The 24,705-nt window shown below is 44.1% G+C and overlaps 1 protein-coding gene across 1 annotated transcript in view; it reads right to left on the bottom strand.

The window, feature by feature from the left end:
• Positions 1-19,505, bottom strand: part of PAPLN (papilin, proteoglycan like sulfated glycoprotein) — a 48,828-nt gene extending 29,323 nt beyond the window's left edge. Inside the window, exons 1-9 of the mRNA XM_066622980.1 lie at positions 19,410-19,505; positions 15,798-15,913; positions 13,809-13,869; positions 10,383-10,485; positions 8,860-8,990; positions 6,542-6,665; positions 6,029-6,109; positions 4,242-4,414; positions 2,608-2,731 (exon numbers count right to left, since the gene is read on the bottom strand). Of these exons, the coding sequence (XP_066479077.1) occupies positions 2,608-2,731; positions 4,242-4,414; positions 6,029-6,109; positions 6,542-6,665; positions 8,860-8,990; positions 10,383-10,485; positions 13,809-13,869; positions 15,798-15,913; positions 19,410-19,505 (1,009 nt within the window). The remainder of the gene's footprint in view (positions 1-2,607; positions 2,732-4,241; positions 4,415-6,028; positions 6,110-6,541; positions 6,666-8,859; positions 8,991-10,382; positions 10,486-13,808; positions 13,870-15,797; positions 15,914-19,409) is intronic.
• Between the last annotated feature and the right edge of the window lie 5,200 nt (positions 19,506-24,705).

Genomic DNA, 24,705 nt, shown 5'->3' on the forward strand with positions numbered 1-24,705 from the left:
CACAATGGGACTTACTTACATAAACTGACATGAAGATCCTCCCCTTACTAGGGTGAAAGGGATCATAAACTGACATGAAGATCCCCCCTTATTAGGGTGAACGGGATCATAAACTGGCAAAATGGCAGATGCGTTTCAGTGTAAGTAAGTGTAAAGTCATGCACATTGGGGCAAAAAATCAAAACTTCACATATAAGCTAATGGGTTCTTGGGGTGGTGGTGGGCAGGTCAATGAAAGTGTCAACCCAATGTGCGGCAGCAGTAAAGAAGGCCAATTCTATGCTGGGGATCATTAGAAAAGGTATTGAGAACAAAACAGCTTATATTATAATGCTGTTGTACAAATCTATGGTAAGGCCACACCTGGAGTATTGTGTCCAGTTCTGGTCGTCACATATCAAAAAGGACATAGCAGAAATGGAAAAGGTGCAAAAGACAGCGACTAAGATGATTACTGGGCTGGGGCACCTTCCTTATGAGGAAAGGCGTTTGGACCTCTTCAGCCTAGAAAAGAGGCACCTGAGGGGGGACATGATTGAGACATACAAAATTATGCATGGGAAGGATAAAGTAGATAGAGAGATGCTCTTTACACTCTCGCTTAACACCAGAACCAGGGGACATCCATTAAAATTGAGTGTTGGGCGGGTTAGGACAGACAAAAGAAAATATTTCTTTACTCAGCGTGTGGTCGGTCTGTGGAACTCCTTGCCACAGGATGTGGTGCTGGCGTCTAGCCTAGACGCCTTTAAAAGGGGATTGGACAAGTTTCTGGAGGAAAAATCCATTATGGGGTACAAGCCATGATGTGTATGCGCAACCTCCTGATTTTAGAAATGGGTTATGTCAGAATGCCAATGCAAGGGAGGGCACCAGGATGAGGTCTCTTGTTATCTGGTGTGCTCCCTGGGGCATTTGGTGGGCCGCTGTGAGATACAGGAAGCTGGATTAGATGGGCCTATGGCCTGATCCAGTGGGGCTGTTCTTATGTTCTTATGTTATGTTAACCCTTTTTAAGAGAGGGCTTCTGCTCACATTCTCTCTCTCTCTCTCTCTCTCTCTCTCTCTCTGGCTCTCCCTCCGTGTCAGAGGGTCCTCCACAGGACTCTTCCCCCCATCCAACTACTCTACAAGACAGGTAACTATCTGGCGTCTGAAACTCTCTCTTTCTCCCCCCCTTTTTTTCTCCCCTTCTCTCCCCATCTTTAGTTAGCAACTGGGTTTGGCAGACCAGGGACCCCTAAAATCCTTCCCTACAACCATTCCCTTTCTAATTTCTTCAGATGCACCAAATACTTTTCACATGCAACCACCATAAAGCTAGGTACCCTAGATGCAAGTACTAGGACCAAGACTCATCATTTTTCATGTGCATGATGTTTACCTGTGTGTTTTTTTTAATAAAAATATAATCTTTTATTAAAAGTTATCTTTCTTTCAGTCTCCTCCTTAAGCTAAAAGGAAATTTCTCTGCATTACGCCGTCTTGTTATCCAGCCTATGGTCCTGAAGAATAAGGATACTGTAATTATTCCCCTATACAAAACAGCCCTTTTTGGTAACAATGGTTCTCTTAATGCAGATTAAAATTGATTAATTGATAAATTGATAAATTAATTGATAAATTGATTAATAGATTAACAGATTAATAGAACAATGGTTCTATTAATGCAGATTAAAAGTGTGTTAGCCTTCTTTACAGCTGCATCACACTGGATCACTGCATCACACTTCTTGTGATACACTGCAACTCCATCGCCCTCACATGTTGTGCTACCAAGCCAGGTATCTCCCATTCTAAACGTATATCTTTGATTGTTTTTGCCTAAGTGCAGAACCCTGCATTTGTCCCTGTTGAACTTCACCTTGTTCAATTCAGCCCAGTATTCCATTCTGTCAAGGTCTGAATTTAACGTGCTGAATGCTTCTATTGTCTTCCACTGTGTTTGCTACTCCACCCAGCTTGGTGTCATCTGCAAATTTGATGAGACCTCCTTGTATCCCTTCATCCAAGTCATTGATGAAGATTTTAAAGAGAACCAGGCTCAAGACAGAGAAGCACTCCGCTTGAAACTGTCCTCCAGGCTGTCACAAAGCCACTGAAGAGCACTCTTGTATAAGGTTATCCAATCAGTTATGAATCCACTTAACAATTGTATCATCTAGCCCAGGATTTCCCAAACTGTGGGTTGCAAACCAATTTTTGGTGGGTTGTGAAATGCTTTTAAAATGTGATTTTTACATGCACCACCTTGCAAAAAAGAGAAAACCCAACAGAAAAGACCCCAGCTAAAAACAAAAAAGGTACATTTTGTCATAGTAAAGCTCCAATAGCTTTATCAGAGTGTAGGTCAACAAGTGATGAACACAGCCTTGAAGAATATAGTTTAACAAGCTTATTTCTCCTGTAGTAATGGTACCAACACTGGTACAGTTGTATAATTCTTGACTTTCAAGAGCTGGTTGGAAAGTTGTTCATTTCTGCTTGGGAAACCCCACAACAGGGAAATCTACTCAAACAAGGTTTTGTATCCTAGTATCTTATGCTGGGTATTTGCAAAACCATTTTTTCTGCAGATAGTTTGCCCATTTCGTTATCTCCTCTTACCTCCACCACATTCAGCACTGCATTCATCCCAGGAACCGTAGCCCCAGCTGAAGCCTGAGCTCGGTCTTTGGAAAGGAAGGTAGTATTCATAATGCACCCCTTGGTTTGGCTCCTGACTGATAAGCTGAAAAGGAAAGAGGCAGTTGTAATGAAAACCACGAACTTCTTCTTGTGGCAGTGCTTTCCCAGCATTGGTCTAATTCACACGAGCAGCAGAAGAGATAGTAAAGTCGGTCCTGGATAGCACCACTGTGCACATGTGCAGAATTGTATCAGTAAATTCCTTTCTAAAACAAGCTAACAAACAAGACCCATCCTGCACCTGAGAGCTGTAACCTGAGAGCCTTTTCCCTGTTACGTTCATTTTGGAAATTGCTTTGTAGTGATGGTACTTTAAACATGACCAATTTGACATGAGAAAAAAAGCACCCATTTATGTCAGATAATATCAAATGGAATGGATGGGGGCCCTGATACAAGGAGGACAAAGGGTTTAAGCCTTTCTCCCTCTACTGGGTCCCTAATCCCCATATTTGGTCCCTTTGCATGCACTATTTTTCCATTAAGGAAACAAGAACCCAATTACATAACATGCACTTAAAGGAACATGTCATTACCAAATGCACTCCCTTCTTATCCACTACTCATCTCCAGTTTGGACAGTTTGTTTCTGAAGTCTGGTTAATTCCTTCCCAATCTCCCACAGAAGCTCCTTAGAACACCCTCCTCTGCGTGAAAAAAACTAACAGTATTGGTGCGGCTGTATGATCCTGTTGTTCCTCTGCTAGAGGAACAAGCAGCGGTACAGATGGATCTTAACACAGAAACAAAAATTTGATGTCCTCTGTACTGTTCACCACTTGACAACTATATAAATCCATGTTCTTGAGGGAACATCAATGGCAGTTCTTTCTTCCTCTCTTACTAGTTAATCACAGGATGAAATGGTGGCCTAGCCAAGGAACAAGCGTCTTCCCTTCAATCTACTTGGCCTTTCACTTTTATTTATAGTCTCACTGTATCCCTCAGTTCTGGGAATACTTCAAGAACTACAAGCCCAGTTCTACCCTACCCCCCACCCCCACTGGTGCTCCAGCAAGGGAAAAGGATTTAAATCCCCTTACCCTTGTATAAGCCTCCCAACCCACAACAAGTCTCCTTGGACTGCACTAATAATTTCACTCTCTGAGACACAGGACGGGAGGCAGTGAAAATGGGGATCCAGTTTGTGCTATCACTGCTGGATATACCCCTATCCCGCATCCTTCCTACCCTTGTCATGCCCTCTCCCAGCCTGGTTTTGCCCCTCGCCACCACCATTCTGCCTTCCCCTGCCCCTCCCACCTCTCCCGCAGTGTTACCTGCTCTGGCAGGCGATGGGGCAGCCGGCGTCCTGGCAGCGAACTACTCAGCATACTGCCAGTAGGCACTTTAGCAGTCTTTTCAGCACTCTCTTTTCAAACTTTCAGACTTTTCAGCAGTCTCTGGCAGCAGAACACACGTTCCACTGTTGGCCAGAGCCCACAGGATTGTGCTATACTTCTAGCAAGTTTCTGGCAGCAATATCAATGCACAATCTAGGGGTGGGTGGTGGAAGGGAACACGAACAGCAGGAAAATGAGCTCAGTGCTTACCTCAATGATCAAGGGCTCAGTTGTGGGGCCCCTAGCATGAAGAAGCTCAGGGGCCAGATCACCCTCTGCACCCCTGTCATAATGCACAACTGTGCTAGCGACATGCAAGGCCCGGCTGAATTCAATTGTCCAGTGCCCATTCAGATAGTATTCTCCTCGCACATTCTTGATAGCTGAGAGAAAAACAAAATGGAGGTAGAAAAAGCATTAGTCTTACTTAAAACTAAAGGCCCCATATTGCAGGCCCATTGGAAACAGTTGATAGTACGTCGGAAGACTATTATGGTGTATTACTTACAAATGAGGAAATGGTAAAACCAATGGCAGATTTTTTATATGAGATTTTAACTAAACGTAAAATGGAGGGAAATTTTATTTGAACCTACATACATTTTTTGTTCTGATGAACTGCTTGAATGTAATCCTTTGTGTGAGTTGCTCAGGCAACTGCCAAGTTTTATGCCTAATAAAGGTCGTCTGTCTGTCTGACTATTATGGTGCACAGAACATGATGATCATCATTGCATTAGATCAGAGTGGGAGGTCAATAGCTTCAGAGATTATTGATATGTGCAGGCACTACAAAGGTTATTAGAAGTAGCATGCCAAATTCAACAAACGCCAAGTGAAATCAAATTCCTGTGGGAAACCAGTCTCCTGAGACAACTGATGTTCTTTGTTCCCTTGTAGAAGTCTTTTGTATTTGTAGCAGGCACAGACTATTGCCAGATTTTTGCTGCATGGCAAAAACTTGTTGTAACCTTGCATATCCCAGTCTCACCCACTCACCTAGTGAGCTCTGCCTGAATTCCGAAATGGAAAGGACCTAGCATGGCTGCTGTACCATACATTGCTTCTGAACATGTAATACCAGACTGTGCAGGATGAAATGAAAAATGGGAATTTGAATGATGCACATGAAGACCAGTTAAACAAAGCAGAAGCAAAATAGGCCACTTCCGCACTAGAGCCCTTAGCATGGCTGGTGTTTTCTCACAATAGCTGAAAATAAACAGAGCATTTGATGTAGTTCCTCATTGTTCAGCTGTGATGTTTCCAATAACCAAGATCCTTTTATAATACATACTCAGAAGCAGGTTCCACTTAATGGAGCTTAAGGTCCACTCCAGTGCTTATCGAAAGTCTTCTCTTTCAGGCTCAGTTAGTTTCATTACTTCTCTATTCAGTGTGGGTGGGAGATGACTGCTGAAAAGACCCCCGATATTCCCCAGTAGCCTCTCTGAATTGTCCTCATGTCAGTTTCTTTTCCCACATAATTAGGTTTTAATTACATCTTACTTTAATGGGGCTTTAAGTACTTGGTTCATCTAATTAATTTTCCTTTTCTTTAACAGCAAGAGGAAATAATTAAGCTCTCCACCCCCAGAAAAACTGACATGAGGGCAACTCAGAGAGTTTATTCAAGGGTCAAATCAGAAATTATTCAGCACTAATTTTCTAGTGCTGAATAGGGAAGTAATAAAACTGTCTAAGACTGCAGAGAGGAGGTGCTCTCTACAGAGTTCTGAAAAGAACAGAGTTCTGAAAAGCCTTAATTCCATTTTGTCTGTCCATACTACATGCTGAAGCGCAAACTGCAATTGCCTTTTGTTACAAAAACACACTGCAAGATCTAACAAAACTCATGGCGGCAATGGTGAAAACACTGGAAGGCAACAATTTGGGTACAACATCATGTGAAAACTCCACAAAAAGTGAGCAAAAGATAGTAATTTCAGAGAAAAGGGTTAATGTGGAAGCACCCACAATGAGCACACTGTACTTACCCAGGAAGTTCCTGGTGGGTGTTGCTTCCTTAATGTGGATACTCGTGGCTCCCATGGGAATGATGAAGATTTGATTGTAGCCTAAAGGAAGTGGAGTGAGTCAGCCACAATAAATTCAACTTGCTAAGACAGGTGGTAATAGAGGAAGACTACATGGTAAAGTCACCCTTGCCTGTGCAGAAGGTGCTTTTCAGAATGAACAGTAGCTGGACGGAAAGAGATATAAATCCAGTTGTAACTACTTCACTGATTTTGCATTGGCTGTGTCCAGATTCTTATTACCCATAAAACAGGCCATCCATGTAATTGATAAAATATGGCCTACAGCCATGTTAGTACATCAAGCACCAGAAATGATACAGTCAGTTTTCCCAGGCTTCTGTTATCCACTCTGGCTTTAAACATATAAAAGTTTTAACGGAGCACAATTAAATCTTTCTGCCAGCCCTGGTCCCTTGACTGGGTTAAGTTTAGCACATTTGCTATCTCATTCATAAATCTATCATTCTGTACCTTTAGGGAGGTTGGGTACATCAAAGAGGCCCTTCACTTCAAAGCAGGCTCTGCCATCTCCGCCACACTGCAGACACTTGTCTTCCTTCTTGGAAGAATCCAGCATATTATCACAGCCGACAGTCTGTAGAACAGAAGAGCGTAAACCACGTGCAAGTAAGGATTTCCAAAGACCATGCAAGGAAGTCCATAGAAAAAGAAAGGCTTACACTTATACAGAGGTCAAGGAGAAGACAAATTAGCCTAGAGGCCAGATGACAGTTTTTAAGAGAGGCAAAAGTGGTCAGAGAGAAGCATCATTTTCCCTGGTGTGATGGGAAAAACCAAGATCAAACAGGTTTGAAAAACATGCAAAACCATAAAAAAAAAAAACCCTGCTATGCTGCTTAGCAATTGCAAAAGTATAATGAGTGCATACCCCACAAGTAATAATCTCCCTTTCAGTGCACTGAAAAGACTGTTGCCTGTCTCCAGCCTTGCATAATACACAGGCACGGGAAGAGGCCTTATACTGAGTCAAACCATTGAACCGTTTGGCTCAGTACTGGCTACACTGACTGAAGGATTTCTGGGGGGTTTTCACAATTACAATTAAGTTTAAAAGATGGCTGTGGACCAAAGGCTAGTGCTCTCTGCAGTCTTCAACCATCCTTCCCATTTGCCAGGTCAGGCAATGGTGGCTGCAGCTCTGGTCCACTTACAGAGCCAGGAGTCAGGAATAAGAACATAAGAACATAAGAACAGTCCCACTGGATCAGGCCATAGACCCAGCTAGTCCAGCTTCCTGTATCTCACAGCGGCCCACCAAATGCCCCAGAGAACACACCAGATAACATGAGAACTGCATCCTGGTGCCCTCCCTTGCATCTGGCATTCTGACATAGCCCATTTCTAAAATCAGGAGTTTGCACATACACATCATGGCTTGTACCCCATAATGGATTTTTCCTCCAGAAACTTGTCCAAACCCCTTTTAAAGGCATCTAGGCCAGATGCTGTCACCACATCCTGCGGCAAGGAGTTCCACAGACTGACCACACACTGATATTTTCTGATAATATCTGATAAATATTTTCTTTTGTCTGTCATAACTCTCCCAACACTCAATTTTAGTGGATGTCCCCTGGTTCTGGTGTTAAGCGAGAGTGTAAAGAGCATCTCTCTATCCACTTTATCCTTCCCATGCATAATTTTGCATGTCTCAATCATGTCCTCCCTCAGGCGTCTCTTTTCTAGGCTGAAGAGGCCCAAACGCAGTAGCCTTTCCTCATAAGGAAGGTGCCCAGCCCAGTAATCATCTTAGTCGCTCTCTTTTGCACCTTTTCCATTTCCGCTATGTCCTTTTTGATATGTGACGACCAGAACTGGACACAATACTCCAGGTGTGGCCTTACCAAAGATTTGTACAACGGCATTATAATATAAGCTGTTTTGCTCTCAATACCTTTTCTAATGAACCCCAGCATAGAATTGGCCTTCTTTACTGCTGCCGCACATTGGGTCAACACTTTCATTGACCTGCCCACCACCACCCCAAGATCTCTCTCCTGATGTGTCACAGACAGCTCAGAACCCATTAGCTTATATGTGAAGTTTTGATTTTTTGCCCCAATGTGCATGACTTTACACTTACTTACACTGAAACACATCTGCCATTTTGCTGCCCATTCTGCCAGTTTGGAGAGATCCTTCTGGAGCTCCTCACAATCACTTCTGGTCTTCACCACTCGGAAAAGTTTGGTGTCATCTACAAACTTTGCCACCTCACTGCTCAACCCTGTCTCCAGGTCATTTATGATGATATTGAAAAGCACCAGTCCCAGGACAGATCCTTGGGGCACACTGCTTTTCACCTCTCTCCATTGTGAAAATTGCAATGTGAAAATTGTGAAAATTGAATGAGGTGATTCACTGTGGTCCAGAAAGCAAAAAACATTACAAGATCTCTCAGAGGTAGTCAATGCCGTGAAAAAGGAAATCAGAAGGACTCTAAGCCTCAAGGACCAATGCTTGATTTATTGGAGGATAGATGGAACAATGAAATTCACAAGCCCTTATTCCCTCCAGCCATATCATGGCTCCCTATGCATTATGGCTCCCAGCTGCTAAAATGGCTGGAACAAAAGGTAAGAAATCACATGATCACCATGGGCAACTAGTCACTATCTCTCAGCTTAGCCTACCTCACAAAACTTATAAGGAAAAATCTCAAATATGCCACCATAAGCTCCTTAGAGGAATGATAGGACACAAATGTTATTAATAAGATGATAGGAAGCTGCAATTAGAAGAGAGAAAAAATTGGTACAAATGCATACTTTACAGACTCCCTCCACACAGACATTGCGCTTCCCTGGCTCACAGGGTGTCCCATCAGCCACAGCCTCCTTGTGCCTGTAGTAGAAGTTCTCTCCCTTTGGGATACAGTTTAATTCACATTTATTGGGTGCTGTGAGGGAAGTTAAAAAAAAAAGTTACTTAACACCAATTATCCCCCACAAATGCACCTGAAAGCTCCTGCTGCTTTCTTATTGAAGTCTTCTGCCAAACTCAAATAAATTCTTATTAAGGTCCCATTTATACATAGCATAGCACACTTTCCCTTAACAAGCAATCCTTGTAAACATTAGAAGAATAATATATAGTGCCTGGAGCAAGGATAGAAAGGCTGGGTCACAAATTATTCCTGGCTTTGGGTATGTACAATCTCTTAAACTGGGATGTGTTGAATGAAGCAAAATCTTCTTGAAACAAACATTGATGCATTCTGTATGCTTGGCCTCTGGGTTCCTTAAATAAAGGGTGTTTTCACAAGTGACACTGCCTTTAAGCCTATTTTGTGCAACTCACACACAGGTGAAATACCATATTGCAGTGCAGAACTTGTAATATAATTTTGAAAACTAAAGACCACACCTGAAGGAAGATTTGCATTTCAACTTCCATGTACTTTTATGCCAGCTGTGAACAGAAGTAGTGCACCATTAGTTATCAATCCACAAACTTCAGTTATCAATCCTGAAGTGCACCATTAGTTATCAATCCACCATTATCTCCTGAACCAGCCATGTGGCCAGATGTCTTCTCTGGCCCCAACTCGAATGGAGGGTGGTGACTGTTATAGAGAGGAGCAGACCTCATTTGTGAAAAGAGGCTAAGTAAAGAAGGGGCAAGCAGGTGTGACTGAGCCTAGTTTATAAATATAATTAAAATTATTTTCAAGTCACTTCTTAATTAAGGCAGCCTACGAAATCTTGCAAATTTGGAGGACGACATGCTGCAGTGGCTTTGGTATCGCCAGATAGACCTTTCACAAACCCTGAAAGATTTATTCCAACATACTCTAGGACTGGTGGTTCTCAAACTGTGGGTCAGGACCCAATAGGTGGGTTGCAAACCAATTTCAGGTGGGTCCCCATTCACTTCAGAATTTTATTTTTAATTTATTAGACTTGATGCTCCCATGGTATATGACTGCATTTGGGAAAATATTACAGATCTGTACTTTTAATAGGCTACTCTGCATATGCTTTTAACAATGGTAGTCAATGGGGCTTGCTCCTGGGTACGTGTGGGTAGGGTTGCACCCTAGGATTGTTAAAAATTTTCTTGCTCGATGATGTAACTTCCTTTCATGACATAACTTCTGGTGGGTCCTGAGAGATTCTGCTTCTGAAAAGTGGGTCCCGGTGCAAAAAGTGTGAGAACCACTGCTCTAGACATTTTCCAGAACGTGACACTGTGGTCTCCATAGATTTTGTTTCTGGAATAAACCACTTCCTTTCACTCAAATTCCCCAGGTTGTCCAAGCTGAATCAGTAGGATTAAACTTTTTTATTACCTCCATAATAAGGAAGCCACTTGTATCTCTTTGCTTGAAAGGCTACCCCATCAAACTCAGCACATTGCTCTGCTCGAAAGTCTCTGGAGCCCTCAGGACAATTCTAGGAGGAGAGAAAAATTGAGAATGAGGTTCACAAGGAGGAATGTCTTGAATGTGTCTGTCATGAACAAGTCCTCTTTCCTGAGAAACACCCCCCGCCCAAATGCCAGGGCTTTGTATACCAAGGCTTTGTATACCAAGACAGAAACTATTCTGTCACATTCTCCATTCTGGTCACACATTCCACATACATTCCCCTCTCAAAAGTGCATTGGTGTCCCATGACTGTCTGGTCTCCCCAGAGAATAACAGCCTTGGCTGGACTCTTCCTAGTTAACTCACACCTACTCATTGGTTCAGTTTGCTCACCTGACTTGGGAGCAGAAAATCTCAATGTCCCTTATGTTGGTTTGAAATTATCAGAGCTTGGAGGCAACGGGGGTGGGGGAACTAGACAGTCTAAGGCAGGGGTCTCGAAACTTTTTGGCCAGAGGGTCGCATCAAATATCTGGCGTGGTGTGCAGGGCCGGAAAAAAAATTTAAATATAAAATTTAAATAAATCAATTAGAGATGGAACTTAGATGAGTGAATAAATGAATGAATGGGCTCATTCATTCAACCTCTCTGGACCTCAGAACACCCTCCAGACACCATCAGAGCACAGTTCTGGTCATGTTCAGTTGAGTGGGACAGGGGCTTTCAGGGGACATGCGGTTGGCCGCAGGCCGGAAAGAGGCTTGCTGTGGGTTGCATCTGGCCCCCGGGCTGGGGTTTGGAGACTCCTGCCTAAGGCTGAGGAAGACCTCTCCCTCCAGTGCCAAGAGGATGCTGAATTATTAAGAAGGTTCTTCACCAACCTAATCCTGTTTCCCGGTGCCCGCTGGATCAGTGGTGCCAAAGTGGCTACCACTATATCCTGCTGGTGCCAAGAAGTAGCCAGAGAGTTCCTCAAAGGAAGCCCCATGCTTGGCAATGGGGCTTTTCAAGTCTCACTGGCTATTTTGCTGGTGCAGAGTTGAGAGGCTCGGCATTGGCCCAGAAGGTCAGGATATGGCAGAGCAGAGACCCCCGTCTCCACAGAAATTTGTTTCATTGTTGAACTACTTTAACTATTTCTCCTAACGTTCAAACAGAATCTATTCTCCTTCAACTTAAGTCCATTCTTTCAAGTTCTGCCCTCAAGGGCAATATAAAGGAGGTCAAAGATTTATTCTATGTGACAGCCCTTCAAGTATTTGTGTCCCTCCCGAGTCTTCTCCAGGCTAAACACAGCAGTTCATTCAATCTTGCCTCATAAGCCTTCTTTCCAGACCTTGGCCATCTTCATTGCTCACATTTTTGTACTCCACATTGTCTAACATTAATCCTGAGAAAATTTCAACATCCAAATTCTATACCTTAACAGTGTGTTTCTCAAACTGTGGGTCTCAACCCAATGTCCTGTGGGTCCTGGGTTGGGCTCTCCCATCCACACTTACATGCAGTTGGCTCTGAACTGGAGCCCTATGGATGCAATCGGAGGCCACTCTGGCAGTGGCGTCACTAGGATTCGCGCCACCAGGTGCGGGACGCCTGCATGTCACCCTATGTAGTAGGCTGGGCAACACCCCAGGTGGGCGTGGTGATGTACCATCACCCCACCCCCACCAGTTTCTTGGCTGTACCTTTTGTTAGAACACAGATATTTCTATGTGGATTATTTCACTGCATTCTGCATGAAATTGTGCATTGATTGATATATAACACGATGGTATTATTCCTCCAAATTCTGATTTTAGTGATTTTGAAAACTTGTAGAGTCACACACACACACACCCATGTCAACTTACTAACAATTTATTGCAGCAGTTCTCAAACTTTTAACACCGGGACCCACTTTTTAGAATAACAATCTGTCCAGGACCCATTGGAAGTGATGTCATGGCCAGAAGTGACATCATCAAGCAATTAAAATAAATAATTATAAATAATTAAAATAAAATAATTAAATAAGGGGGAGCCAGTCCTGTTCCACCAAGTGAATCTACTCTGAAGTAAGTCCTATAGTGGTCAATGGGGCTCACCCTCAGGAAAGTGTGGGTAGAATTGCAGCCTGTGAGCCCAATCCTATACATGTCTACTCTGAAGTAAGTCCCATAGTGGTCTGCCTGCAATAACAACCCCCCAAAAGAATCAGTGAGATTTCCAGCCTCCCCAGTGCCCAGTTTAAAGTTCTTCTATTTCAGGCACATCAAGATAAAGACCACCTGGCTTTTTAAGTGCAAAATAGAAAACTTTCCTCTTACCATTCAAGCCTCTTTTTTGTTCTTTTTGTTCTTTTAGGCATTCCCCTTTGCCTGGCCTGACCACCAGCCAAGGCACCTCTGCCTCCTCACGAGTAAACGCGACTGTGAGGCTGCTTTGCTTTCCATAAGGCTCCATAGACTGGGAGGGAAAAACCTCCTTCTCCGGTGTTTTGGGGGGCTGCACTCATTGGATGAGGACCATTCCTTGGAGCCTCTCAGCCTGCCTCAACTAAGGAAAGTCTGCCTACTCATGACTAAACACAGCCACGTGGCTTCCTTTCCAGCTCAGACTCACAGCTGGGAGGGGGGAGCTTCTCACATGTTTTTAGGGGGGCTGCATTCATTGGATTGGGACCATTCTGGTGTCGTTCGATTCCTCTCAGCCTGCCCTTTCCGACAGACTATGGCAAGTATGCCTACTCATGAGTAAACGCGTGATACAGCTCACTTTCACTTTCCATAGGGCTCCATGCATTTTTCCTTCTGGTTTTTTGGCCATAACTTTTGAACGAAAGGAGCAATTTCAATTCCGTTTATTGTACTACACTCCGCTAGCCATTCCACATCCAACGGTGTAGGGCATGATGCGGTAGCTCCTAACCCCATGATGTTAGCATGTCCTCCCCCAGGGCATGTCACCATCACCCCCGGTGCGTCACCTGGTGTGGCCCGCACCCCCCACACCCCCCTAGCAACGCTAGTGCACACTGGGACTCCACAGATCTCAGAAGCCCTCCAGAATCAACAGTAAAGTCACTTCTGGTTGCTTCCAGAGGCCTGTGGAAGCCTGCAGAGGCCCAGTGCCAAAGAAGGAGGTGGGTCACGGTGCCCTCTACCACAGAACAGGGAGGTCATGGCAGTGGAAGTCTGAGAACCCCTAGATCAGCAGCCATATACCACTCATGAAAATACACTGAAAAGATGGTAACTGTCTTCGAACACTCACCTGTTTCTCTGTTTTTGTATACATTCATGATAATGGAGAAAAAATCAATGATAACTTTGAGTAGATGCTGGATGTGGCTACTGAGAGCGATGCAGCTCTTGAAGGGGAAGGACTAAGGAAAGTTGGAAAAGAAAGTTCACTCAGCAATTTACCTGAACATTGCAAGAACGATGGTTTCGAGATGGTCCTATACAACTGGACCCACGATCTGTCCTAAAAGGCAAAACAAGAATTTACAACAGCTCAGAAACTATTATAAATCATAATTAGTGGTTCATTCTTATGCTTCCTAACAAAGACACCAGTTGTCAGTGAAGTGTTTTGCAAACTCCGCTTCCCCAAACAAGTGGCAGTTTCAGGGCAGTGGATTGCAAGGTCAATTTACTTGTGAGAAGAGAATTCTAAGTACTACAGAATGTTGGTAATACCTGTAATATCTGGGTTTTATTTTTTTTACAAATGCAAAAGTTGATCAGAGACAGCAGGCGAATCCTTAAACACACAATACTTGAAGCAGCATCTTTTTTCAAATGCAAAAGTTTTACTAAAAATATTTATATACTTCGTTTCAACAACAGTAGTTCACAAAGCAATTTACATAGTAAAATAAAATCAATAAATGGCTCCCTGTCCCCAAAGGGCTCACAATGTAAACAATGGAGAAGAGACACCAGCAACAGCTGCTGGAAAAGATGCCATGCTGGGGAGACGAGGGCAGTTCATCTCCCCCACTCAATATAACAGGAAACCATTTTAAACAATGCCTCTTTGCCCAGTTAGCAGGACAAAAGTAGATACACACAGCTTCTCATCAGCCAGTTACAACAGTCAGGCCTTTCCCCCCCATCTTTGGCCAAATACACTGCTTTTTCTCCCTCTCCTGCTCCTCTCAACGAAAGAACAAAGACAGAGGCCAACACACTAGCAATAGATCTGAACTGCATTTCTAGCTAAACTGGGAACTCCTAAATTTTTATCTTACCTGTGTAGGACTCATTTTTCTCTAAAAGTTACAGCAAGGCTGCCTTCCACCACCATCTAGTGTAGTGGGAAAGGATGTAGCACTCCTGGCTTTGGAAAGAGAATGTGTAAATATAAAGCTAAAGAAAAGAAAACCGCTTAATTGTCTGAAGATCATAGTATCAACCCTACATTTAGGACACTTCTGGAAGATCCAAGGACAGGGTTGTGGAGACAGCACATGTTTTGAAATAGTATTACACAAAAAGAAAGGGCAATTTAATAGTTTCATATAGAACGCTATCTAAATGGATTCAGCTCTGCCTACCACAGCAAGCTTGGGCATTTTTATGGTCATGTGACATCTGGTTTTTTTGTCAAGATGACACCACACTAGTTTACAGTACTGCAGCTGTGTCTGTATGTTTTGCAAACAGAAAAGATCTGAATGGAGTGCCAGGTTTGAAGAATAAACCTGTCCTTTAAAGAAGAAGAGGTAGCATTTTATAGGTTAATCTCCCATCATGAGCTATTAGGCTCATCTAACCACTTTGCGAGATTGGACAATTGCACAAAACATAAAGAAGAAAAATGCAAGTCTTTTGAAGCAGGAAAAGTCAAGGAGGACATGACCGTCTGAAGTCTTAGGCAACCGATGCCCATTCTGGAACTGCTGCCTACACGTTTTTGAAGCTCAGCTAATAGGAATTATGTTCAAACTGCAGTAGTTTTCAGTACTATAACACTATGAAGCCATTCATTTTACAGCACAGACCATGCAAGTCAGCGGTGTGTAGTGCCTCAAATTGGCATTGACCTGTGTCAAAGCCTAATCCAGACAACAGTTTAGTGGGAGCAGTGGCATAGCTAGAGGGGGTGCAAAGCACTAAGTTTTGCAAGCGTTCCACCTCCATTTTGCTCCCACCACCCAAAGGGGAGGGCCGCATGCACAACGCATTCAGACGCCTGCAAAACTTAGTGCTTTGCACCCCCTCTAGCTATGCCACTAAGAGGGAGAATCCCAGCTTTTGTGGTATTTGCTTCCTGTGGAATTAGTATTCTGTCTTTCGTAACAGAGCAATAAAAAAAGCATAATCCCTTCAGAGTAACAGCACATCCAGGGAACATCCCACACCTTTCTTGAGAAGCAGGAAATAGGGATGGAAAGAAAAGGCTCTTACCTTTGCGAGTAGCAGCGTCGCTGCCGAACACTGACACCTCCACCACAGCTCCGGCTGCATTCACCCCATTCTCCCCAGCTTCCCCAGAGGTCATTTTGCCTCTTTACTTTGCGAGCCTGGAAGAACAATTCAGTTTTAGATAGTCAGCAAGGGGCCCAATATTTCTGAGCCTCAGTGCTACCAACAAACCACAAGACACAGTTCTGCCAACTGGTTCCAGTTTCTACCCCCATCAATACCACCCCCGCAACTGCTGCTTCTGTTTTCTGCATAAGCCATAGCCTCCTTGAAAAAGGCAAGTCTCTAGAGCAGGGGTGCCCAAACCCTGGCCCTGGGGCCACTTGCAGCCCTGAAGGACTCCCAATCTGGCCCTTTGGAGACTTGCTGAAGCCCATGCTAGCCCAACACAACTACTCTCAGTGTGACAGTCAACCATTTGACCTCTTGCATGAGCTGTGGGATGAGGGCTCCCTCCACTGCTCGCTGTTTCACATTTGTGATGCAACAGTAGCAGCAAAGGAAAGGCTGACCTTGCTTTGTGCAAGGCCTTGAGCTATTGCAAGACCTTCAATCATTCATACAGGTTCCATCTCTAATATATTCATTTATGTAAATTTATTCAAATTTGAAATGTAAATTAATTCAGCCGCCGACACAGTGTCAGAGAGATGATGTGGCCCTCTTGCCAAAAAGTTTTTTGTGTCGGCGGCTGAATTAATTTACATTTCAAATTTGAATAAATTTACATAAATGAATATATTAGAGATGGAACTTATATGAATGAATGAAGGACTTGCAATAGCTCAAGGCCTGTAAAGGTCCTTGCACAAAGCAAAGCCAGCCTTTACTTCACTGCCACTGCTGCATCACAGATGTGAAGCAGCAAGCAGTGGAGGGACTCCTTGTCCCACAGCTCATGTGAGAGGTCACATTTGTCATCTTCACACTGAGAGCAGTTGTGTCGGGCCAGCATGGGCTCCAGCAAGTCTGCAGAGGGCCAGATGCTCATTGAAGACTGAGGGCTCCCCGCAGGCTGGATTGTGAGTCCCTGAGGGCCACAAGTGGCCCCCGGGCGGGGGTTTGGGCACTCCTGCTCTAGAGCACCACACTAGGGCCTGGCCCATAGACTCTCTCACTCCGTTATCCTGCTATCTGGGATTCCTCTACTTGTTTCACCTTAGAGCAGGGGTGGGTAAACTTTCAGCTTTCGGGATCCTGGATCTTTAACAATTGTACAGAAGAGGGAATTTCAGCAAGTGCAGCTTGTCATCTCACAGCTGACAAGCTGCGCATGCTGAAATTCCCTCCTCTACACAATTATTAAAGTTCCAGGATACCTAAAGTTGAAAGTTTCTCCACCCCTGCCTTAGACAACTACCACCTGGTGGTAAAGGTATATAGGCTGCATGCCTATATATGCTGTAGTCTCATATGCACTTACCTTAAAGTAAGTTATACTTAAGTTAATGGGCTTACTTCTGAGTAAGCACGTCTAGGCTTGTACTATTAATCACAACCAGCAAAAAATGTTCAAGCCCACTTATAACTTCTATTTTTTATGTTTCTCTTCAAGGAGCCTGAAACACAGGTGAAGGATGCCAGAAAATTTGCATAACTGCTCTTGTGTCCTGGGGGCAATGTTGAATTCCACCCAATTTATAATTGAATTCCCACACAAGCTACTGGATCACACATCTACAAACTATCCCACGGTACACACAATTATCAAAGACTGCCTTTAAACAGTTTGAAGTTGGCCCAAGTTTGTACAATGTTTGTGTTACAACTCTTTTTGTGATTTTATTTTCTAATTGGATGCCAGATCCTGGACAAACATTTTGCAACAGAAAAAAAGCAACACACCTGGATATGGCCTAGGGATACATGCTTATACAATAGCAACAACTCCTTGCTCTTAGGGGGTATCTCACTCTCTGTTTTCTTCTAATTTGGCTCCTACTTAGCAGGACAGAGCAACAGAATCAACTAAACACACATTCTTATATACCCACTGAATGCCTTTCTTGTGTGTTGGCATCCTTCAGTCTCGGAAGACTATGGTGTCACGCTCTGAATGGTGGTTCTGGAACAGAGTGTCCTCTCCAGTGCGCGAAACCTGGGTAAAGTAGGTATGGAGGATAGGCTGTTACCCATGCAGCAAATCCCCCCTCTCCACGTCGCTGAAATGGTCCAATGGAAAAGCAGAGGCCAATACGGTTGGTTCCAGCGGCGTCGCAGGAGTTGCCAGAACGTGACTGTGTTCAGCCATGAACTGCCTCAGGGACTCCGGCTCCGGATTTTGCCTCAAGGTTGACTCCTGAAACCTTTTCCATAACTGGATGTAGCCACAAGGCAGTGGAGGTTTGGGATCAGAGTTTTCCTTCTCTCAGATGAGCTGCCTTCCCAGGCTATCGAGTCCCATCTACCCGGTGGCTGTTTAGTCGCCTCTTGCAACAAGTACAGCCAAACTGAGGGCCTCAATGCCTTTCTTAGGCTACTATCATCACTGCTGGTTTTATACTAGACAGCAGAAGCAAAATGTCAAACACCCACACTGGAGAAAGTGTTCTTATGACTTAAAAGATGGGGACACCATTCCCTTTAGAAATCTGTGCAGTAGCTGCAAGCAATTGCTTCATAGTAAAGTAAGCCCTGACTTTTATACCTAGTAAGTCTCCATTGTTCATGTGTAGAGACTGTAACTCCTGTGGCCCCCTAGAGGACAAAGACGAGATGGCACCGAAAGTCTTTTATAAGAATAAGTGTTTTAACTAAAAATACATTTCTATTCTAATAGAAACAGAATTATATTCTGTTTCAAAAGCCCTGGAAGTTAATGCAAAGACAACACTAAGTTGTGATTTTTGAAGGCAGGGAGAAATTTAGTCGAATTCTAAATGGCAATTTCACGCAATAGCCTTGAAAGCGCCTTCTCAAAAATGTTGATGAAGCTATAGTTAGTATTTGAAGTGGCTCAAACCAAAACATGCACAGTGACCAGGCTTGACTTTGCTCTGGTGCAAAGTTTGCTGTTCTGAGTCAATTTTATTGGGTGACTGGGTTCTAGTACTGCAAGAGAAAGAGAAAAACCTGTTCCACCTGAGATGACCATTGTTTGTTGAGGCACATTTTACCAGGAGGGGGAGGGGAGGTTACACATTGCTGCCATTCACACCCCACGGTTATCCCATACTCCCCATGGTTATCCCATACATCCCAGCTCTGTAATCTATCTATTAATTTCTCATGCAGCAAAAAATCCAATTTATTCAAGACGAACTAACCAGATGTGTAATTCATCACTGGTGTAGATGGACAATAGCACAACTGTTCCATGTTTGTGGAATGGTTGTCTGCATTTTGTGGGATGAATGGGATGCTCTGTCCCCGTCCAGTTCACTCCTCTCTTCCACACTCAGGGCTGGCCTAATGCTGGCCCTCCTTACCTGATGATGTGTCCATCTTTTGCTCCTCCCACTCTCCCATGCTCTTGTTCAGCACTCTCTTCCCCTGCACATTTCTTCTTCCTCCTTCCTTTTCCCAGTCAAAGGAATAGAAGGAGAAAGAGAGGCAATGGAGGTAAGTAGGTGAACAGAGATGAATGCCTCCCACCAACCTGCGGCTTGAGAGGACTGTTTCAGTTGGCCTCATGGGTGGGCTGGCTCGGTCCACACCTTTGTCCATATTTTTCAGTTTACTGCCATTCATGGTCTTTCTAAACCAAATTTTACCTTTCTCCACTTCCCCTGCAATTTTTTTTTACTCATTTCATGGTGATTAGCCAAGTTGGGTGCTTTGAGCCATGGTTACTTTTCTCTCAACATCTGGTGTGAATCAGCTAGATGTCCCTATTATTTCCTAGAGCCTTTGGCAAGGGACAAAAGAGTCTCTTTGCCTAGCTGAGCCCCTGGAGGACAGCAGGCTATCTGGGTGCTTTGTGGCAAGCTTCCACTCTTAGACTTAAGTAAACTGAGGGACTAGGAGAAAGCCTGGGTGAGCAGGATCAGTGACAGCAAAGAGGAGGAAACAAAGAGGAGCCAGCCAAAGCAGATGGCAAAACCCTGCCCTCTTATGCAACTGGGGGTGTGAAGCAGCCTGGTCTGTTTCTCCTGTTCTCAGCCCTGGATTCCCTCTCACATCCAATAAGGGATTGCCTGTTGCTTTGCCTCTCCTTGTTTTTGATTGCTATGCCCCATAGCAATAAAAAATGAATTACTGATTAGCACTGCTGTGTTGTTTGCAGTTGTGCTCACATAAAAGGAGCAATTGCACTGGCTGCAAAGGAGATGAGAACTGATGAGCTTGTGTGACTTGCAGCCCTACCTGCTGAGTTAGTGATCCACTTTAGAATTGCAGAAAATCTGATGGAGATGGGTCTCCTTGCAAAACCCCTCTCTCTCTCTTTCACTCCCCGCCCCATCTTCAAAGCCAGCGGGAGGGGAATGAAGAACTGAAACTTTTCCCATCACTTCATTTTGACCCCAGGAAAAGCATCACCTGCTAAACCTTTGCCTTTCATGCACCTGTTAGAAGTACAACCCTAACAGGAAGAAAAGCTGGCAGCCCTTGGAGGAGAGACATGGAAGCACATGGGGTGCTGAGTAACACAATAGACCTACTATTTTTATCAAGGTAAATGCAGATGGACACATACTCGCATACCAGGATATTAAAATAAAATCAATACATGAGTCCTGCATGGACAAGCCTGAAAATACACACCCTATGAAGAAACACATTTGTTATCATTTCTGTAAGTACTGATTCATGGCCTCTCTGAGACAGCTAGTTTGTTAAAAGCTTTCAAGGTGAAGTCTAATATACATAATGACCCTATAAGTTATCAAGCAATAAAATCGGAAACCTTTTGGGCAAAAGAAGACAAATAAGCTGCTGACAGAAGAAGATGAAACAGGAGATGGGACTGGAATATATAGCACAGTATTAAAGAGTAGTATTTTAATCTTTGAAAGTCAGAAGCAAAGTAGTCAACACCAAGAAAGTACAGGGAATCCAAGCTCATAATTGTTGGAGCTGCTATATGCTTGTGCCATGTCTTCCAATTGCTATGGCAGAAACAAGAGCTCAGTTCTTATCAGGTTTGGCCCGAGACCCAGCTAGAAACCAGATACTCTAGATAATGCAAACTGGATGTATTCAAAGGCAATTCTCCCCTTGCCCTGCCCCCAATTGCTGTACACTGATGCAAAGTATTTATTCTGGATAAGAATAAGGAAGAAGAGTCGCTGAAACTTGCCAGCCAAGATAAGAACATAAGAACAGCCCCACTGGATCAGGCCATAGGCCCATCTAGTCCAGCTTCCTGTATCTCACAGCAGCCCACCAAATGCCCCAGGGAACACACCAGATAACAAAAAACCTGCATCCTGGTTCCCCCCTTGCATCTGGCATTCTGACATAGCCCTATACCCCACCATTGGCACCTGTGCAGCCGTATGCCAAACGCCCCAGGGAGCACACCTGATAACAAGAGACCTGCATCCTGGTGCCCTCCCTTGCATCTGACATAGCCCATTTCTAAAATCAGGAGGTTGCACATACACACCATGGCTTGTAATCCGTAATGGATTTTTCCTCCAGAAACTTGTCCAATCCCCTTGTAAAGGCATCCAGGCCAGATGCCATCACCACATCCTGTGGCAAGGAGTTATACAGACCAACCACACGCTGAGTAAAGAAATATTTTCTTTTGTCTGTCATAACTCTCCCAACACTCAATTTTAGTGGCTGTCCCCTGGTTCTGTAATGTGAGAGTGTAAAGAGCATCTCTCTATCCACTTTATCCTTCCCATGCATAATTTTGCATGTCTCAATCATGTCCCCCCTAGACGTCTCTGTTCTAGACTGAAAAGGCCCAAACGCTGTAGCCTTTCCTCATAAGGAAGGTGCCGCAGCCCGGCAATCATCTTAGTTGCTCTCTTTTGCACCTTTTCCATTTCCACTATATCCTTTTTGAGATGTGGCGACCAGAACTGGACACAATACTCCAGGTATGGCCTTACCATCGATTTGTACAATGGCATTATAATACTAGCCGTTTTGTTCTCAATACCTTTTCTAATGATCCCAAGCATAGAATTGGCCTTCTTTACTGCCGCCGCACATTGGGTCAACACTTTCATTGACCTGCCCACCACCACCCCAAGATCTCTCTCCTGATGTGTCACAGACAGCTCAGAACCCATTAGCCTATATGTGCAGCTTTGATTTTTTGCCCCAATGTGCATGACTTTACACTTACTTACACTGAAACACATCTGCCATTTTGCTGCCCATTCTGCCAGTTTGGAGAGATCCTTCTTGAGCTCCTCACAATCACTTCTGGTCTTCACCACTCAGAAAAGTTTGGTGTCAACTGCAAACTTAGCAACCTCACTGCTCACCCCTGTCTAAAGGTCATTTATGAAGAGGTTGAAGAGCACCAGTCCCAGGACAGATCCTTGGGGCACACCACTTTTCACCTCTCTCCATTGTGAAAATTGCCCATTGACACCCACTCTCTGTTTCCTGCTCTTCAACCAGGTCTCAGTCCAGGAGAGGACCTGCCCTCTAATTCCCTGACTGTGGAGTCTTTTCAGTAGCCTTTGGTGAGGGATCGTGTTGAATGCCCTCTGAAAGTTCAGATATATAATGTCCACTGGTTCTCCCACATCTACATGCCTGTTGACCTTTTCAATGAATTCTAAAAGGTTTGTGAGGCAAGACTTACCCTTACAGAAGCCATGCTGATTCTCCCTCAGCAAGGCTTGTTCGTCTATGTGTTTTGAGATCCTATCTTTGATGAGGCATTCCACCATTTTACCCGGTATAGATGTTAGGCTGACCAGCCTATAGTTTCCTGGGTCCTCCCTTTCCCTTTTTAAAGATCGGTGTGACATTTGCTATCCTCCAATCCTCTGGCACCATGGCCGTTTTGAGGGACAAGTTGCATATTTTAGTCAAGAGATCAGCAACTTCATTCTTCAATTCCTTAATAACTCTTGGGTGGATGCCATCAGGGCCCAGTAACTTATTGATCTTTAATTTATCAATGAGGTCTGAAATATCTTCTCTTTTAACCTCTATCTGACTTAATTCCTTGGTCAGGAGGGGCCATTCGGGCAGCGGTATCTGCCTGAGGTCTTCTGCTGTGAAGACAGATGCAAAGAACTCATTCAATTTCTCTGCCATCTCTAAGTCTCCTTCTATTTCCCCTTTCCCTCCCTCACCATCCAGAGGGCCAACCGCTTCTCTGGCGGGTTTCCTGCTTCAAACGTATTTGAAGAAGCTTTTATTATTTCCCTCAGTGCTGCTGGCCATGTGTTTCTCATAGTCTCTTTTGGCCTCCTGTATCACCTTCTTACATTTCTTTTGCCACAGTTTATGTTCCTTTTTATTCTCCTCATTAGGGCAAGACATCCATTTATGGAAGGAAGCTTTCTTGCTCTTTACGACCTCTCTAACTTGACTTGATAGCCATTCGGGTACCCTCCTGGACTTAGTCAAGCCCTTCTTCCTTTGCGGTATACATTTACACTGGGCCTCTATTACTGTTGTTTTAAGCAGCCTCCATGCACTCTGGAGAAATTGGACTCTTTTTACCTTCCCTTTCAACCTCCTTCTAACCAGCCTCCTCATTTGAGGGAAGTCTGCTCGTCAGAAGTCAAGGGTTTTGTGAGTATTTGCCCGGTATTCTTCCCCTGACGTGCATGTCGAAACGGATTACAGCATGATCACTGTTCCCCAATGGCTCAGTAACATTTACCTCTCTAACCAGGTCCTGAGTACCGCACAATATTAAATCCAGAGTCACCTGTCCTCTGGTGGGCTCCATAACTAGCTGCTCTAAGGCACAGTCTAAGATGCACAGTGACATGTACAAGATGGGGGGGGGGGAAGGGTGCAGACAGATTGTACCACCAGTAAAAAGCAGTTCTTTTCATATCATTTCAGGCAAGGCAGATTTACAACGAGAAAATATTTGTAGCATTCCAGTGCCACATCTTCAGAAAAAAATCTTAAGGGGAGCGGGAAGAAGCACCTTCTTTCCTCAAACATCCCCCAAGAGTACATTACAGTAGGGCACAGGGGAAATGGTGGATGCGGTTACCTATTCAGGAATGGAATATTAAGGTTGTACCTCATTATCCACTGATTTGGCATCCACTGATTTGACTCACCACTAACACTGAGCTGCACCTTTAAATGCCTTGTAACAAGAGTAAAAAGTGCCAAAATCCCATTTCCCACCTTCGTGCTGTTAAACCACAACTGGTTGCAAGTTACTCAGGCTTAAAGATAGCTTTAAAGACCCACTTCCAGGTTTCTTGCTCCTCCATTGTGCATCAGTATAGACACTATAGAATGCATACCGTTATATATGCTATATATATATATATATATATATATATATATATATATATATAGTATATAGCACTATATATGCTATACCGTTATTAGTTGGCATCCTTCAGTCTCGGAAGACCATGGTGTCACGCTCTGAATGGTGGTTCTGGAACAGAGTGTCCTCTCCAGTGCGCGAAGCCTAGGTAAAGTAGGTATGGAGGATAGGCTGTTACCCATGCAGCAAATCCCCCCTCTCCACGTTGCTGAAATGGTCCAATGGAAAGGCAGAGGCCAATACGGTTGGTTTCAGCGACGTCGCAGGAGTTGCCAGAACGTGATTGTGTTCAGCCACGAACTGCCTCAGGGACTCTGGCTCCTGATTTTGCCTCGAGGTTGACTCCTGAAGCCTTTTCCATAACTGGATGTAGCCACAAGGCAGTGGAGGTTTGGGATCAGAGTTTTCCTTCTCTCAGATGAGCTGCCTTCCCAGGCTGACGAGTCCCATCTACCCGGTGGCTGTTTAGTCGCCTCTTATGACAAGTACAGCCAAACTGAGGGTCTA

Source organism: Tiliqua scincoides, chromosome 1, assembly GCF_035046505.1.
Source record: "Tiliqua scincoides isolate rTilSci1 chromosome 1, rTilSci1.hap2, whole genome shotgun sequence".
Classification (NCBI taxonomy): domain Eukaryota; kingdom Metazoa; phylum Chordata; class Lepidosauria; order Squamata; family Scincidae; genus Tiliqua; species Tiliqua scincoides.